General features: G+C 37.3%; 1 protein-coding gene across 2 annotated transcripts; it reads left to right on the top strand.

The window, feature by feature from the left end:
* The first annotated feature begins 992 nt into the window (after positions 1-992).
* On the top strand, positions 993-14,155 carry LOC139964986 (uncharacterized). Of its 2 annotated transcripts, none has more exons than XM_071967227.1 (9): positions 993-1,666; positions 3,574-3,685; positions 5,456-5,618; positions 6,103-6,295; positions 7,136-7,186; positions 8,127-9,897; positions 10,389-10,436; positions 11,486-11,581; positions 12,099-14,155. In XM_071967227.1, the coding sequence occupies exons 2-9, from the start codon at positions 3,574-3,576 to the stop codon at positions 12,191-12,193; spliced, it is 2,529 nt and encodes an 842-aa protein (XP_071823328.1). In that variant the 5' UTR covers positions 993-1,666; the 3' UTR covers positions 12,194-14,155. The 2 variants fall into 2 exon arrangements, with proteins under 2 accessions (XP_071823328.1, XP_071823246.1); XM_071967145.1 differs by having other exon boundaries at positions 995-1,666; positions 7,130-7,186.
* The last annotated feature ends 524 nt before the right edge of the window (positions 14,156-14,679 follow it).

Below are 14,679 nucleotides of genomic sequence, written 5' to 3'. Positions count from 1 at the left end.
TTTTTTCATCTGTTTTAAACTAAAGCAATTAAAAATTCAACATAAAAAATCACAATTTGTCAATGAAACGATATTTCAAGTAAAAGGTCAACATTTTCCAGATGTGATCGATCTTAGGCCTATAGGCGGAGTTGTTAATATAAAATAGTTGTAAATTCCAGAGAAAACAAGTAGAAATTTTGAAATAAAATAGTGAGGTTGAAATTTGCAGAAATTAGTAGCACTTGTGTAACCAAATTTTGAGAACATATAAGAACTCATTGATACCAAATAAGTCAAAAGAAACTGAAACCAGAATAGAAGACACATTTTAATAATGTGTAAAGGTAAGTTGGCCTGACGTTTCGATCCTAGCAGGATCTTCTTCAAAGGCTAATGACAAGTAACTGTAACAGCTAGAGGGGAAAAACACACACAGGTTACAGACAGGTTAATGAGCATGGTGAACACAAAGAGATAGATGTAAGGGGATTAGTAGACAAGGGATGGAGAGAAGAAAGCTAGAAAGAAACCACCAGGGAAGAGGAGATGGAGGTGGGAGATATAAACAGCGGAGAGACAAAGAGAGGACTAAGGAAGGGGGTAGGGAATAAACTGGAGAAGGACAAAGACAGAAAGGTGTGGAGAAAAAAGGATGGAGTGTAGCTATGAGGAGAGGAGTGATTGTGGGGGGGGGGGGGGCAAGGCGAGAAGGAGGGGGACAGAAGAAAATTTAGTCATGTCCTTCCTGAATGTTGAGCCCAAACGGGGTTGAATGGTGCGAAGGCGCACCATTTTTTTTTTTTTACGTTACGGGGATAATTACAAAACGGAGACAAGTAACTGTCTCCCTAATGTTATGGCACTCTTTACTTAGATTAGCTTTGTTCAACTTAACATGCCAGCAGAGGAACATTGTTCAACACAAGGCCAGGCGCGTAGCCAAGGGGGGGGCGAATGGGGCAGCCGCCCCCCCCCCCCCCCTTTGAGCATATTTTTGATATATTTTTTAATGTTTTTATGATATCGCTAGTATTTTCAAAAGAGAAAATGCTAAGATGCAACTTACAAGGCCTGGGAAGTGCCATTTCCAGCAATCTGGGAGGCATTTTCAGCCAAAATTTTCTTGTACGCTTCGCGCCAATCGTAGTGGCGTTACGATTAGATAGTTTGCAGTGCCGAATCTACAGTTTCGCCCCTCCCTTGGCAAATTCCTGGCTGCGCGCCTGCACAACGCAAAAGTATGAATGTTCCACTTTTTGTTCGATGAATATATTTGATAAAAGAACAAAGGATTTATCCCACCTTGTTAAAATACCTTTATGGTGACATCCAGTTTTTAGACAAATAATTTCCACCATACCATTAAAATATATTTCTCATTCGTCGTCGAGAACAGATCTTCCCAAATATATATCGTTGATTCACTAAAATATACCCACTTTTAGAAATGATGGGGTCTGAGCACGTCTGACATGCACAAGCGCTGAAACCGACGCATCATGTCAATTCGTTTTCGCATTGTTTTTCCGCTAATAATTTAGCGTAACTAGTCAATGCGTGCATGTACACGATATACTTGTCGTTCCTGGCCAGGTTACCAGACGAAAGGTATTAGAAATTAGACGGATTGACATTGACGAAAACTCTTGTCAGCAGTTCTTGTTCTAAAGATAATCCAAGAAAGGTAAGACGTGGTCTCAAACTTGATGACGCTGAGTTCACCTGTTGGAACTTAGAAGTATTTAAATCTAACTTTGGTTATAACCCCTTCCCCTATCTCTTCGTCTATGAGTATGACTCTGACTGTAGAGTAGCATAGGTCTAAGGGCATAGCTGGCTTGTGTGTCAATAGCCTAGGCATCACATAAGCCTTTGCATATTCCTCAGCGATTCCAGTGCCATTCCGCCATAGGTACGTACCGCCATAGGTTTCAGTCAGTCCTTTCCTCGGCTCGAAGGAATGTATCAGTGAAACTTTCTTTGAATCGCTTGGAAAGATAGGTACACCGTCTTCAAACAAGACGGTTCGCTCGCAACACTGAATTGTAGTTAAGACAAAATTGGGGAATAGATACACAGTCTTTAAAAGCATTGAAGACTCGCCCAAACCGTGTGCGGCCAGCTGGAAAAGTTGCTTGCAAGTGACTATTGTTCGTGTTGCTACAAAGTGCAGACAGTACAGTAATGAAACTTGATACCTGGTTATCTTTAGCTGGACCTGAGATGTCCATCGCTGTATTGGTTGTACACTGATGTGGGGATTGACCGCAGCTGTATGTAGTGACTGTACACTACTACACTAGTGTCTAATTACCGATGGTAGCAAGCTATGTGTATTTTCTGGGATCGATGGTGGTGTTTAACACTTTTGTTACACCTCATTCGAAACTAGGTCAGATTATCGGCATTAGACATTTCTTTTTGCAGGAGTCTTCACAGCCAAGTTTAATGTACAAATTGATTGCATAGTTTTAATAAGTTTGTTATCTTGAGTCGATATACTGTCTTCAAATATATCATAGTGATGGTTGAATAAATCAAATTAATTTAGGTTGATTGTTTATTAAAAAGACCGATTCTGATTGTCGATATAAATGACCGATACCTGAAGTGTGAAGCAATGCAATGTACAGTGCATATAGGCTGACATTTAAGTAAAAACAGATACCGGTATACCTGATGACGAATACCCGTATTACCGGGGTATACAGTAAAACTTCGCAGAACCGCTACTACCATTGTTAATTGTACTATCAAACACTATTACATGAACCTATGAACACTAGCCTCGCCTACAAAAGTATTTGTGATATTATTACGACATTCCCATCTCTGTTTTACTTTTGTAGCTTAAAGTGAGGGGATGGTATGAAGCAGTTAAAATATTTTTCTTTGTGCATTTGCTACTTCAATCAGGGAAAAAATGGATTGTTAACCCTATATTTCGTGTAGCTCAATTTGTACGAAAGTCAAGGTCAAAAGGTCACGTTTAAATGCTTAAAGGAATGAAAATCCCGCCGTTTAGATCATTAAAAGTAAATGCACAGCCCTAACACACAGGATATACCCGGTATTTTCAGTATATTTGTTGATGACAGATTTCAATACTGTCTGTATCGGTATGAATGAAATTAACGGTATATATACCAGTAATATCGGTATACAGACGCACCGTACCTACGACACCCTAGTCTACTACACCCTAGTCTACTGTATTAGAGACAGGAATGAACACAAAGTTGCTCTGCGGTACCTGTTAGTTAATTTCAACTGGTCATCTGGCAGTCTAGGTTCCCATCCATTACACAGAAAAGTTAGAATGTACAGTAGATCCCAAGTGTATGGTATACATTTACTTGTCATGCGTGGTGTAGAACTGTACTTAAAGAAATGAAGTTAAAGCATTATTATTGGGTTGGAAGTTGTCCAGAATGTCATCTACAGGTCAATAATACTGTTGATCAAATTTGACTTTTTTTACTCATTCCTTGACCAATTCAGACAAACATGTTAACACTAATTTATGGCCTTGCAGAAATGACCTAAATGTTGCCACTGGTGTTAGTTCTTGCTTATTTTATTTTCCTTTAGATGAGTCGAAGGAGAAGAACATCAAAATCAGAGGAGGAGAGAGCTGTCGATGCCTGTCTTAAAGGCGAAGACATTGAAGGATTCCGATTGGGATTCATAGATGAGTTCATAGGTACAATTTTAATTTTGTTCATCTTTGTGAAGAATTAAAAATTATTTGAAAGGTGCACAGAACAGCAGATGTCACATTTGATCGGTTTTGTTTTATACAAACTATGAACTTTCCTAGATAATTGAGCATGGGAGAAGTTATCTATGCTGGTGACATTACATTACATGTATTACTGTACTTTTGAATCCTTGCCATTGATGCAAGAGAAATGAAACAACTATAACTGCAGTACATGGCAAAGACAACTGGTTCTGCTATATAGTGGCCTAAGGTTACTACATTTATTTGGTGCAAGAAACTTCAAAGTTTTGGCTTGGTAAAGTCACCAATTAATGATGTAAACAGGTTTATTTGCATTAGTGTAATTGTAGTCTGTATATTTTGATTAGCCTCCTATAAAACAAAGCAATGATGTACAGTGGCTGCTGTGCTTAGGCTTACCTGTCACATATATACTAATGAAATGATATCTATATGATTTGCATTAATTCTGGGAAATTAAAGAAACAAATTTTCTGTGCAGTAATCATTCGTATTAGTCCAAACCCTCACTATTCTTCCCTTTATATATCAGTTATATCAAGCTCATAATGGCCAATATTTAAGATGTTTCCTTTGATGTTTTTTCCTATATTTTCAGCCCAGCACCTAGCATTACTGCCGAAATGTACTGTAGAGTATTTATAGAACTTTGTAGATTACACCTCTTACTGTATACTAGCAATGCTTCAAATATATTACAGGCAACAAAAAATCATAAACCCCAAGCTGCTAAACAATCTCTGAACACTTGACTTCTGAGCACTGAATTAAAGAATTATTTTCCATGAAATGTGAAATCATGTGGCCTACTTTAATGAGTAAGACTTACACATTGAACCCATATGTAAACTTTGCTTTCAGTTGGTTGTGATGCTAACAAGTCCCTGTTCATAGGAGTAAGAATTATAGTCTAGTGCAGGGTTTCCCTAACTTTACCCCCCCCCCAGGAACCCCCTGTGGATGTCAGAGTTGTCCACGAACCCCCAACTTTTCGAGACACGATCTGAGTCATTCTTATACTATAATATGCATAACAGTGCTTCGTAAAAGATCAAGTTCATAGTGTAATATTGTAGAGTTTGTCGATAGGTACAACTTTTGTACATTACTAAATTATATGATATATCAGATATATCAGATTTGGTTCAACAAAAAGTACTTTAATGTTTGTTGTAATTTATAGCCAATTTGATATACATTTATGACCACGTAAGTCGGCCAACGTTATAGTTTTAAGCACTACATTAAAGTGGTTTTTTTTTCAAGTAATAAAGCAGAGTAAACCCACTTTACCATGTACAATTTCATTTATGTTTGTTGTAGTCGAAGATACTACAGTTTTGAAATTCAGAAACGTCTCACGAACCCCCTGAGATGGACTCACGCACCCCCTGGGGGTTCATGCACCCCAGTTAGAGAACCCCTGGTCTAGTGTGTTGGTACTCATACTTTACATAACAAAATTAATCAACACACTGACTTTGCTAAAATTGTGCAGTGTTGATGTCAGCCTTGGATACATGTATCACTTAAAACGTACACCTTATCATGACCAGAATACTGCATACCACAAAATACAGTTGGAACACAAAACAGAACACATACTATCTGTCAGAGCATGGATGTTGACACCTTATACGGCAAGAAATCACTATAAGTATTAAGTACTGGCATTCTGGTTAGTCTTGTCTTTGAAGCATAATTTTTTTTTTCATTTTTTTTACCCAGGCTCCGGTGTCATTTGTGAGAAACGGTTCAAGAAGGGAGACTTTCTTTTGGAATATCGAGGGGAACTAATTTCTCAAGAAGAAGGGGAACATAGAGAAGCCAATTATCCAGAAGAAGTAGGAAGTTTCCTTTATTTCTTTTGTCATAAAGGAAAAACAAAATGGTGAGTTGTAAAATTTATACAAGTTATTTAACTTGTTTTACATTTAAATTGTATTAGAACAATATTGCAGTCTACTCAATGTAGACAGTATTGTAATTGAAAGTTGTTCATCCTCATACTCAGTTAAAATTGTTTTTTTTTTCAGTAGCATACCGACACATACAAACCAGTGTTGTAGCTAGGCCGGTCCGACTTGGCAGCACTAAAGTTTGCCGACCAGTACTCCAAGTAAAAAGTTCTTATAACTGACCGTCACTCGGGCTTCTGATCGACCGGTACAAAATTCAGTAAATAGTATAATATAAATAACAAAATCGAAAGGTCACTGTGCTGTTCAACCGCAACTATATATACCTTATAATTTCAACATCCGATTCCATCATCTTGTCTCATAATATCGCCATTGTGGATTTTCATGCCCTCAGGAGCAGAGATGCCTTAAATAATCTTAACTGACCCATTATTTGTTTATCCATTTTTGAAGCATCGATGCTACAGATTCTTGTGGAAATGGACGAATGGTTAATGATGGTAAAAACTTGGCAAACTGCAAGATGAGGATTGTTACTGTGGAAGGTCGAGTGCCAAAACTGTGCCTCTTTGCATTGAAAGATATAGAAGAGGGAAGCAAGCTGAGGTGTTACCATGGTGTCAGTGATATACCACGGAGGAAGAGGGTATGCTATTGGAACATTTGTTTTAGACATGAGAACCATAGACGGTACAAATCTTTCACTCTCTTTTCTAATTTTCTAACACAAATCACATATATATAGTTTGTGGTAATTTGATATATTTGGGAGACAGTAATATATCGTACTAATGCTGTAGAAACTCGCTCTATGTATACACTTTTGGATAGCTACATTAGGGAGACATACAGTATAATCAAACTGATTTGTAAGAAACTTTCCTTGTATAACCTAGTTGCTATTTTGGTAAAGTTGTTGATTTTGCTAGAAAATGATACCTGATTTCACTTCTAGTGGAACAATGCTTACACTTGGAATTTTCTCTATTTAACACAAATGATATATGTATGTATGTGATAAATAGATGTATATAGGAGACACAGAAAATATATTGTACTAATGCTGTACAACTCAGCTATATACACTTTGGTTGGCTACATTAGGTAGATATAGAATCAAACTGACTTTAAGAAATGTTACTTGCATTATAACTCAGTTGCTATTTTAGAAAACCTTTTGAATTAGATAGAAAATGATACTTATATTGAAGACATAGAGATACTTTAAAATGAAACATTGTGATGAAAACTTGTGCACTGATGTAAACATACATTTTGAATTTTAACTGTATTAATAATATATTGATAAGAATATATGCAATTAACCAATGTGTACATTATTTCATGTTGCAAAACAACTCAATAAAATCTCTGTAGGGAGATCTGCACTATTTGGTATTAGTGTATTAAAATACTAAGTTGTTATCTGACAAATTTGACAAGAATTTACTATACCATCAAACTCTGCAACTCTTTCTAGAAGCAGATACAGATGGAAACAAACAAAGTTCCACAAGAATCTTCCTCAGAACAGTCGGTATGTATGAAATGTCTTTTTTCTAAGGTTTTTTTCATAGTATAGAAGATTTTAATGAAATGTAAGCGTGTTATATATTAAAGACCATCAATCAGTTAGACCAGTGCCAGTAAGCTTCTTTGAAAAACCATGGCTTCTATGGTAAGAAGACTTGATTAATGATTAATTAATGTAAGACCAGCTGAGGAGGTGGGATATCAAAATAAGGCTACTGTACAGTGCTCTTGCTATTATAAGTACTAGGTAAGGTATCTGGCCAGATTGTCCAACCTGGACTGTGTCCTCTGACTGTGCATCCTACAGTATCTATGTACACACACACTTCCATAAGGCACAATTGGTAGACATGCAATCAGACCAATAATATTGAGATGTTTATATATTAGGGAGACATAGAATCAAACTGATTTATTGTTTGTGTTGGTGGGTTGTGTGTGGGTGTGTTGGCCAGTTTGTAAACATGATATCTCAGTAACTTAAACATGGAAAGATACCATGATTTGTACAATATATGAATGCCATATATTGCACATAAGAAGCCTTTTAGTTTGAGGTCAAAGGTCTGTGGGGTCAGTAGAGGTCAAAACGTGAATATTGTGGAAATATGATATTTTCAAGAAGGGAAAATTGAACAAAGTTATATTTGATATGGGAGGTAATTGTAAGCACCATGCCTTACATAAATTCCTTTAGAGTTTGTGACATGTTATGTGAATGGGAGTGAACTGTACTGTTTGAACCTTTAATGTGTTGGTGCGTCATGACTTTACTTTCGTCTTTTCTATCTGTATCAAGGTATGTTATGTCAAACCTTTAATGGTTTAGTAGTAGTAAATTAGTGTTGACATTCTCATTGTGATAAATATGATAATCAATCAAACATTGGAATGACATGTCTCTTAAGAACATTTGATCCATTAAATATCCTAATGGTTTTCAGGAAGAAGCCAAGGACCTTACACATTACCCTGAAGAAAATAGGGACAGTAGTGAGGTCTTCCAACAGCTGTCTGAAGCATCTTCTTCAAAGACTATTAACAAAGAGGCAAACATCATTGCTGGTAAATCGAAACAACCACCAAGGTACAAGAAACCTTTAAGAATGTGTCCATTTTGTGGGAAGTATTTCAAAGAGACACTCACTAGACACCTCAAGCTTGTCCATAAGGATGAAGAACAGGTTAAAAGGGCCCTTGAACTACCCAAAAAGGAAAGAGTGGAAGCTTTTGCCTTGATGAGGAAAGAAGGAATCCTACAAGCCAACATATTACAGATGAAAGTCGACAACCCAAAATATGAAACGCAAAGGAGGGCTGCCACTGAAAACCCTTTGGTCATCTGTGGCTTGTGTAAGGGGTTTTATGCCACTAGATACTTCGGAAGACACAAGGCCATTTGTCAAGGAGATAGCTGTTTGCAAGCATGCTCAGTCCCTGTATCCTTGGTCACGCCTGAGTGTAGAGTGAATCAGAATATCTCAGAATTTCAGCGTGATATACTCCGTCGATTCAAAGAGGATGAAGTCGGTGAAGTCTGTCGCAGTGATCCTTTCATTGTTGATATAGGAAAGAGATTGTTGGATGCAAGCAGAAACAAAGAGGATAAGAAGACCGAAGTTCGAAAACATGTCATGTCAGATATGAGGCGGCTGGCTTCTTTGTACCGGTGCTTCAAAGAGCAACATGAGATACATGGCACAGGACCCCTGGAAAGTGGTACTGCAAGAGACATGTTTCAGAGAGGAAACTTTAACTGTTTGACAGAGGCAATTTCATCATATTCAGGAGAAAGTAATGAACTCAAGTCAGGCCTGAAGATTGCACTCTACTACTTGTTGAAGAAATCCTGTAAAATAGTAAAGGCCACCCATTTGGTTGAAGGACAAGATGCATGTGCAGAAGAGATAGACCAGTTTGTTGCCACTCTCGAACTAAACCGCAATTATTTATTTGATGATGCAAAATACCAGGGAAACAAAAACAGCCAAGCCAATCTCAGAAATCCAGCAGCCTTACCCCTCGAGGAAGCTGTTAAGAAGCTGCGGAACTACATATCGTCAGTGATAACCACCATGATGGAAGATGATGTCATTGTTTGGGACTCTTACAACTTCGAAAAGTTACGTGACGTGGTGGTAGCGAGGCTGACTTTATTTAATGCTAAACATGGTGGTGAACCATGTAGGCTGTCCATTGAAGAATGGAAGGAGGCCATGGCAGATGCTTGGATTGACGAGACACAAGCTGATGCAATTTCTGATCCAATTGAGGAACACATGCTCACAAAGTTGAAAGTCACTTACCAGACAGTCAGAGGAAACAACCGTCTTGTTCCTGTCCTTTTCCCAGATGATTGCATACCGGCAATTGAGGTTCTGACAAGCTCGGCAGCAAGATCTTCAGCAGGTGTGTTGGCGAGCAATGGATGTGTGTTTCCTCGCATCCAATCATCAACTAATCATGTCATGGGTTGGCATGCACTTAGTGGCATATGTCATGATGCAGAGGTGTCGAGCAAAACCAGACTGACTGCTACAAGAAACCGACATCACATCAGTACTTTATATGCATCAATGGATGTACCGGTGTCTGAACGAGCGTCGTACCTTAAACACATGGGATACTCGACCGACGTCAGCGAGAATATAGACGAGGCACCACCTGCTGTTAAGGAAGTCGTTGAAGTTGGGCAGCCACAACAGATTGATGCAGGTTTGAATAATCTATAATTTAATTACTATTAATGTCATCATTTGTATCCTCAGTATCGATGAAAAGTCATCAAAGTTTTCAAAATTACAAACCCAACCATTTTGACGCAAATGTTTTGATTCAAACGTAAGAATTGTTAGGGTTCAACATTTTTGTGACCTGTGTGTGTAAAGTTTGAAATGCCTTCAAAGAAACTTCACATGATCTTTGAAGCAATGAGGCTTAGCGATTGGGAGGTTACTGGTTCAATACCTGACCGGGTCATAGTAAGGTGGATTTTTCATCCACGAGCAATCTACGGTTTTCCCATCTGAATTGACCTCTCGAACTTCAAAACATTTCGAATTTGAGTTAAAATGTTGAATTGGAAGCCACCGGACGTGTCAGTTGTAATCCATAAGCCCTTGTGGGTTTCTCCCACATTTGTAGTCGCTTAAGCGTCGTAAATATAACTGCTGATTATTATTATGATTACTTTTTATTTCATGCAGCTAAGAAAAGGAAGTGTTCAGAAGAAGTGAAAGCAGAAACCAAAAAGAGTGAGTATAGATATATGATATGGGACATGGCAAAATGGCATGTAGTGCTTTAAGGAACACAACTGTTTTCAACCCAGGCTAATGTTTTATTTCAGTATTAATACATAACAGGGGTGTCTCGACAGATACACACAGATCAAATGGAATGTGATTGACTGATTGACATATTAACTGGATAGGTGTCAAGTCCAATAAGAACAGTTTGAAGCTACCAAGTTCTGCATCAGTCATTTGTATTACCCCAAAAGGACACGAGAAGTCTAGAACTCCATACATTTATGTACTGTTTGATCAGTTTTGAAAACTTTTCTGGTGGTCTCTGTCACTTAAAGCTGCATTTTGAGTTGAAATGGTGATAACGACAATGGCCAGGTATCGAACTATGTGTAAATCTGAACTTTGGTGGGCACTCAGAACTTTAGTAAGCTGTGTAGCTGCTAGCCCACTCAATTAAGGCCCACTCAATTAAGGCCCACTTAATTAAGGCCAACTCAATTAAGGCCCAAAAGTTATCTGGAGAATAAGACGAGAGACTTGAACACCAAAAGGTAGTCGCACGACAAGATCATCGGCTGATTAAGTTGAGGTGTTACCTAACTTAACTGTTAATGCAAATATGAGGCCTAGGATATACTGGTATATCAGTTGGAGCTTAAGAAATTAGGCTGTTCTGTTTGGCCAAACATATTGGCTAGCCTGTGTAATAATGGATCTAGGCTGAATCTGTAGGAAATTATGAAGAATTTGACCTCTCCAATTTGGTGTAATGTATAAACCTTTGGGAGGAGTAAAGATGGCATCTCTGTGGCTTCAAAAACTTCACTATTTTGTCTCCTATCCAGTTAGTGTATTGATCAATGGATTGTTTCAACCAAAACATTCATTCAGTTTCAACCTTAGCTCTTCCTGGTTCCTCACAAGGTCCACTTTGCCAAACTGCTTCCAGAGTTCTTTTCTCATTTAATTATTTGTTTCCTATCCAATTGCTGTCAGTACTGATATTTAAAGCAGACAAGATTAGGTTTTATATGTTTTTTGTTTTTTTGCAGAAAGAAAATACACCAAGTGGACAAAAAATGACGAAGAGTTGGTGGAGAAACACTTTCACCTCATTATAACTGAGCAGACAACAAAGCATATTCCATGTAAGTATTAAAGCAAGGGTAAGTATTGAAGTTTTGGATAATGGGTTACAAAACTTAAGTTAAATTAAACAGGCATTAGCTTTTCCTGCGAATTCGCGGAATATCCGTAATTTCTTTTCTACCTGGGGGACAAGAACTATTATCCTAACACACTGTAGCATATGCAAACCGGAGCCTATACCGCAATTTTTGCAAAGTTCCGTGATTTTTTTTTTTATCTCAGGCTCATCCCTGATTAAATGGCATCCATAGTTGAATTTGCTTCATTAATGCCCTTTGTATATAAATATAGGTCTAAATGAAGCTGCCAGCATGCAAATGAGCTATTATCATGCTATTTAGAGGATACCTAATGCGTCCCACAGGAGAGATTATTTCTACTAGATACTGCTTTAATTATTTGGTAAGGAAACAAGACTTCCTCTGTCAGGAAAATACAGATGAGAACACTTTAAAGGGTTTAAAAGCTACCTAATAATCAATGTTAATCTGTATATCTTTCTTTCTACTTCCACAGATAAAGCTCAAATTGAAGCATTCAAAAAACTGCCAAACTTTCACAGGTGTATCCTTGGACGACCGTGCGCACCAAGATCAACAATGAGAAAGTGAAATGGAAGAAGAGGTCCACAGAAAGGATGGATAAGCAATGAGTTGAAATTGCTTGAATCCCATTTATTCATTTCTTAGGGACATTGTCAAGGAGTATTAACATGTTATTCCCAAGAGAAATTCAGATACAGTTTTGTTTGAATCAGCACTGTGTTATATTTCTCAATGTAGTGTAAGTGTGCCAGTGGAGAAGAAGCAGAGATGTGTCCATTGTCGTTTGATTCGTTGCTGTTTTTTTCCGTATATGTTTATGACATTCTAACACTACTCTTGATTTTAATCTTTTACTCAACTTGTGTCATCTTCATTATTGACCAATCGGTCAGAGCTCCATTTGTCGTAAGTAACTTTCAAATGTAATCGTTTCAATATATATGTTATATTCCATAGTGTTTTCATAAGTTTCCCATTAGACCATTATTTTTATGTTCAATTCTATACCGTTTAGTCGCAAAGTGGAGATAACCGATACTTCGGATGAACATAAGATGGGGTTTACTCACACTTCTGCTAAAGACAGCTCTAAATGTGATACTGATTCTTCTGATACTTCAGACGAACTTAGGGGGAGGCTTACTCATGATTTGAAGTGATTTTGTTTTGTTTTTACATTCTGTCCAAGTTTGCTAATAGCTACAGCTCTAAACGTAATACTGATTGCATTGGCTATTTTTTTTTAGTGAAAACTCTTTCTTTTATCTGGATGATTTTATCCAAGAATCTTTTTTATTCCTAGTTAAGAAATGTTTCAAACAAAACTTACCAAAGAGAGTGTCGCAATAAGCATTTGCCAGTGTAATTTGCAAGACATGTGTTTTTTAGTTTGTAGTGTGTATATTTAACAGTTTATTCTTATACTTTTTAAGTTTTAAAGTGGAGAGAAGCAATACTTCTGATGAACTTAGGATGTGGCTTACTCAATATTTGTTTTTGTTTTTGTTTTTGTTTTTTCTGTAGCAATTAAAAATTAAACATAAAAAATCACAATTTGTCAATGAAACGCTGAAAGTTTGATAGTTAATGTGGAAGTTTATCATGTAATGTATATGTAAAGCAGAGAAAAAAAGTCAATATTTCAAATAAAAGGTCAACATTTTCCAGATGTAATCTAAAGGCGGAGTTGTTAATATAAAATAGTTGTAACTTCCAGAGAAAACAAATATAAATTTTTAAATAAAGTAGTGAGGTTGAAATTTGCAGAAATTAGTAGCACTTGTGTAACCAAATTTTGAGAACATATATGCTAGAGTTCATTTAACCGACACCCATCCTCAATATCAACACTGAGACAATTATTGGTCTATTTTAATACTCCTAAATATCTGGAAATAATTTTTGAGGACCAGAACTGCCAGGAAAGTACTCTTGGAAACTTCCAGCACTTTTTTTAGCAAGCTAACATTTGGGGCCACTACTGCTGACCTTTAAGCAAATAGCGCCCCCTATTCATAATATCACAGAAGATGTATTTGTATCCAGGTCCTCAGTACTGCGACATCAAGTTAAAAATTAGTATTTATGTAACAAACAACCACGATTGTCCACGTGGATTTAAGTTTTCCAGTCTGGAATCGGACCAGAGTAGCCTCTTAATATTTATGCTGACTGCGATTATAAGGGCGTTCTGGACTCTAGACACACGCGGCGCTGAGTCCAATTGGAGCAGGCTCCCAATGTTGTAAATTTTGTCCAGATTTGGCATGCATGCAAATAATATCATTAAAACTGTTTACTACTGTTAACAGGGTTTTTCTTTCTTTCATTTCTCTCTTTTATTTTCTTTTAATTTTTTTCTTTGCTATTTTCCTTGTCCAACGATTAACTCTATAGGTGCCTTGGTTAGTCTGTTGACCTACAAATACGAGTTTTAATATCCGAACCATTTCATGTAATAAATCTATTCTCAACGAAGTAAAAAGTATACTTCATAACTTAAATCATTTGAAATTAGCCCCTCTGAGATATGAGCAATAAGGGGAGGGGTGGGGTGAGGGTTGGGTGAGTGGGGGGTGGGGGGTGAGGGTGCAGAGAAGACTTTAGAGCTCTTCTGAACTACAAGTTATTCAACTTTAAGGTTGATTCACCATACATAAAGTTCTGTTACTATATGCTTGTAACCTCACCCATGCAGTTGGGACATATTTTCTATATGAGTTAATCTCCAGGCGCGCTTCACAGAACTTATACAGACAATTGAAGCTTTAAAAAGATTGCATTATTCTTCAAACTGTCAGTATGAGTGCTTTGAAGCATTTCCTGAAAGTACAGTAGGCCTATAGAGTGGTAATAGCATTAACAAAACTGCCGATAGGGTGCAGGTTAGTCACATGTTAGTGTATATAGAATTATCAGCTTGTTGACTTTTTGTCCCTTTTTTTTTTAAATAAATTTTACCCACGGTGGCAATTTGCGAAGGAAACTTTCGGCTTCTGAACACTGACTGCAAATGTTACAATTTATAACAGATATCTCTTGCTACAAACTTG

This window comes from Apostichopus japonicus, chromosome 1, assembly GCF_037975245.1.
Source record: "Apostichopus japonicus isolate 1M-3 chromosome 1, ASM3797524v1, whole genome shotgun sequence".
Classification (NCBI taxonomy): domain Eukaryota; kingdom Metazoa; phylum Echinodermata; class Holothuroidea; order Aspidochirotida; family Stichopodidae; genus Apostichopus; species Apostichopus japonicus.
This window is presented reverse-complemented; position numbering and strand designations above follow the sequence as displayed.

Bases quoted from the DNA above. Each gene is read 5' to 3' on its own strand.
- LOC139964986 (XM_071967145.1), top strand. From the start codon at position 3,574: ATGAGTCGAAGGAGAAGAACATCAAAATCAGAGGAGGAGAGAGCTGTC. The intron at 3,686-5,455 runs GTACAATTTTAA...TTTTTTACCCAG, and splicing joins ATTCATAGATGAGTTCATAG to GCTCCGGTGTCATTTGTGAG. The intron at 6,296-7,129 runs GTATGCTATTGG...AACTCTTTCTAG, and splicing joins ATATACCACGGAGGAAGAGG to AAGCAGATACAGATGGAAAC.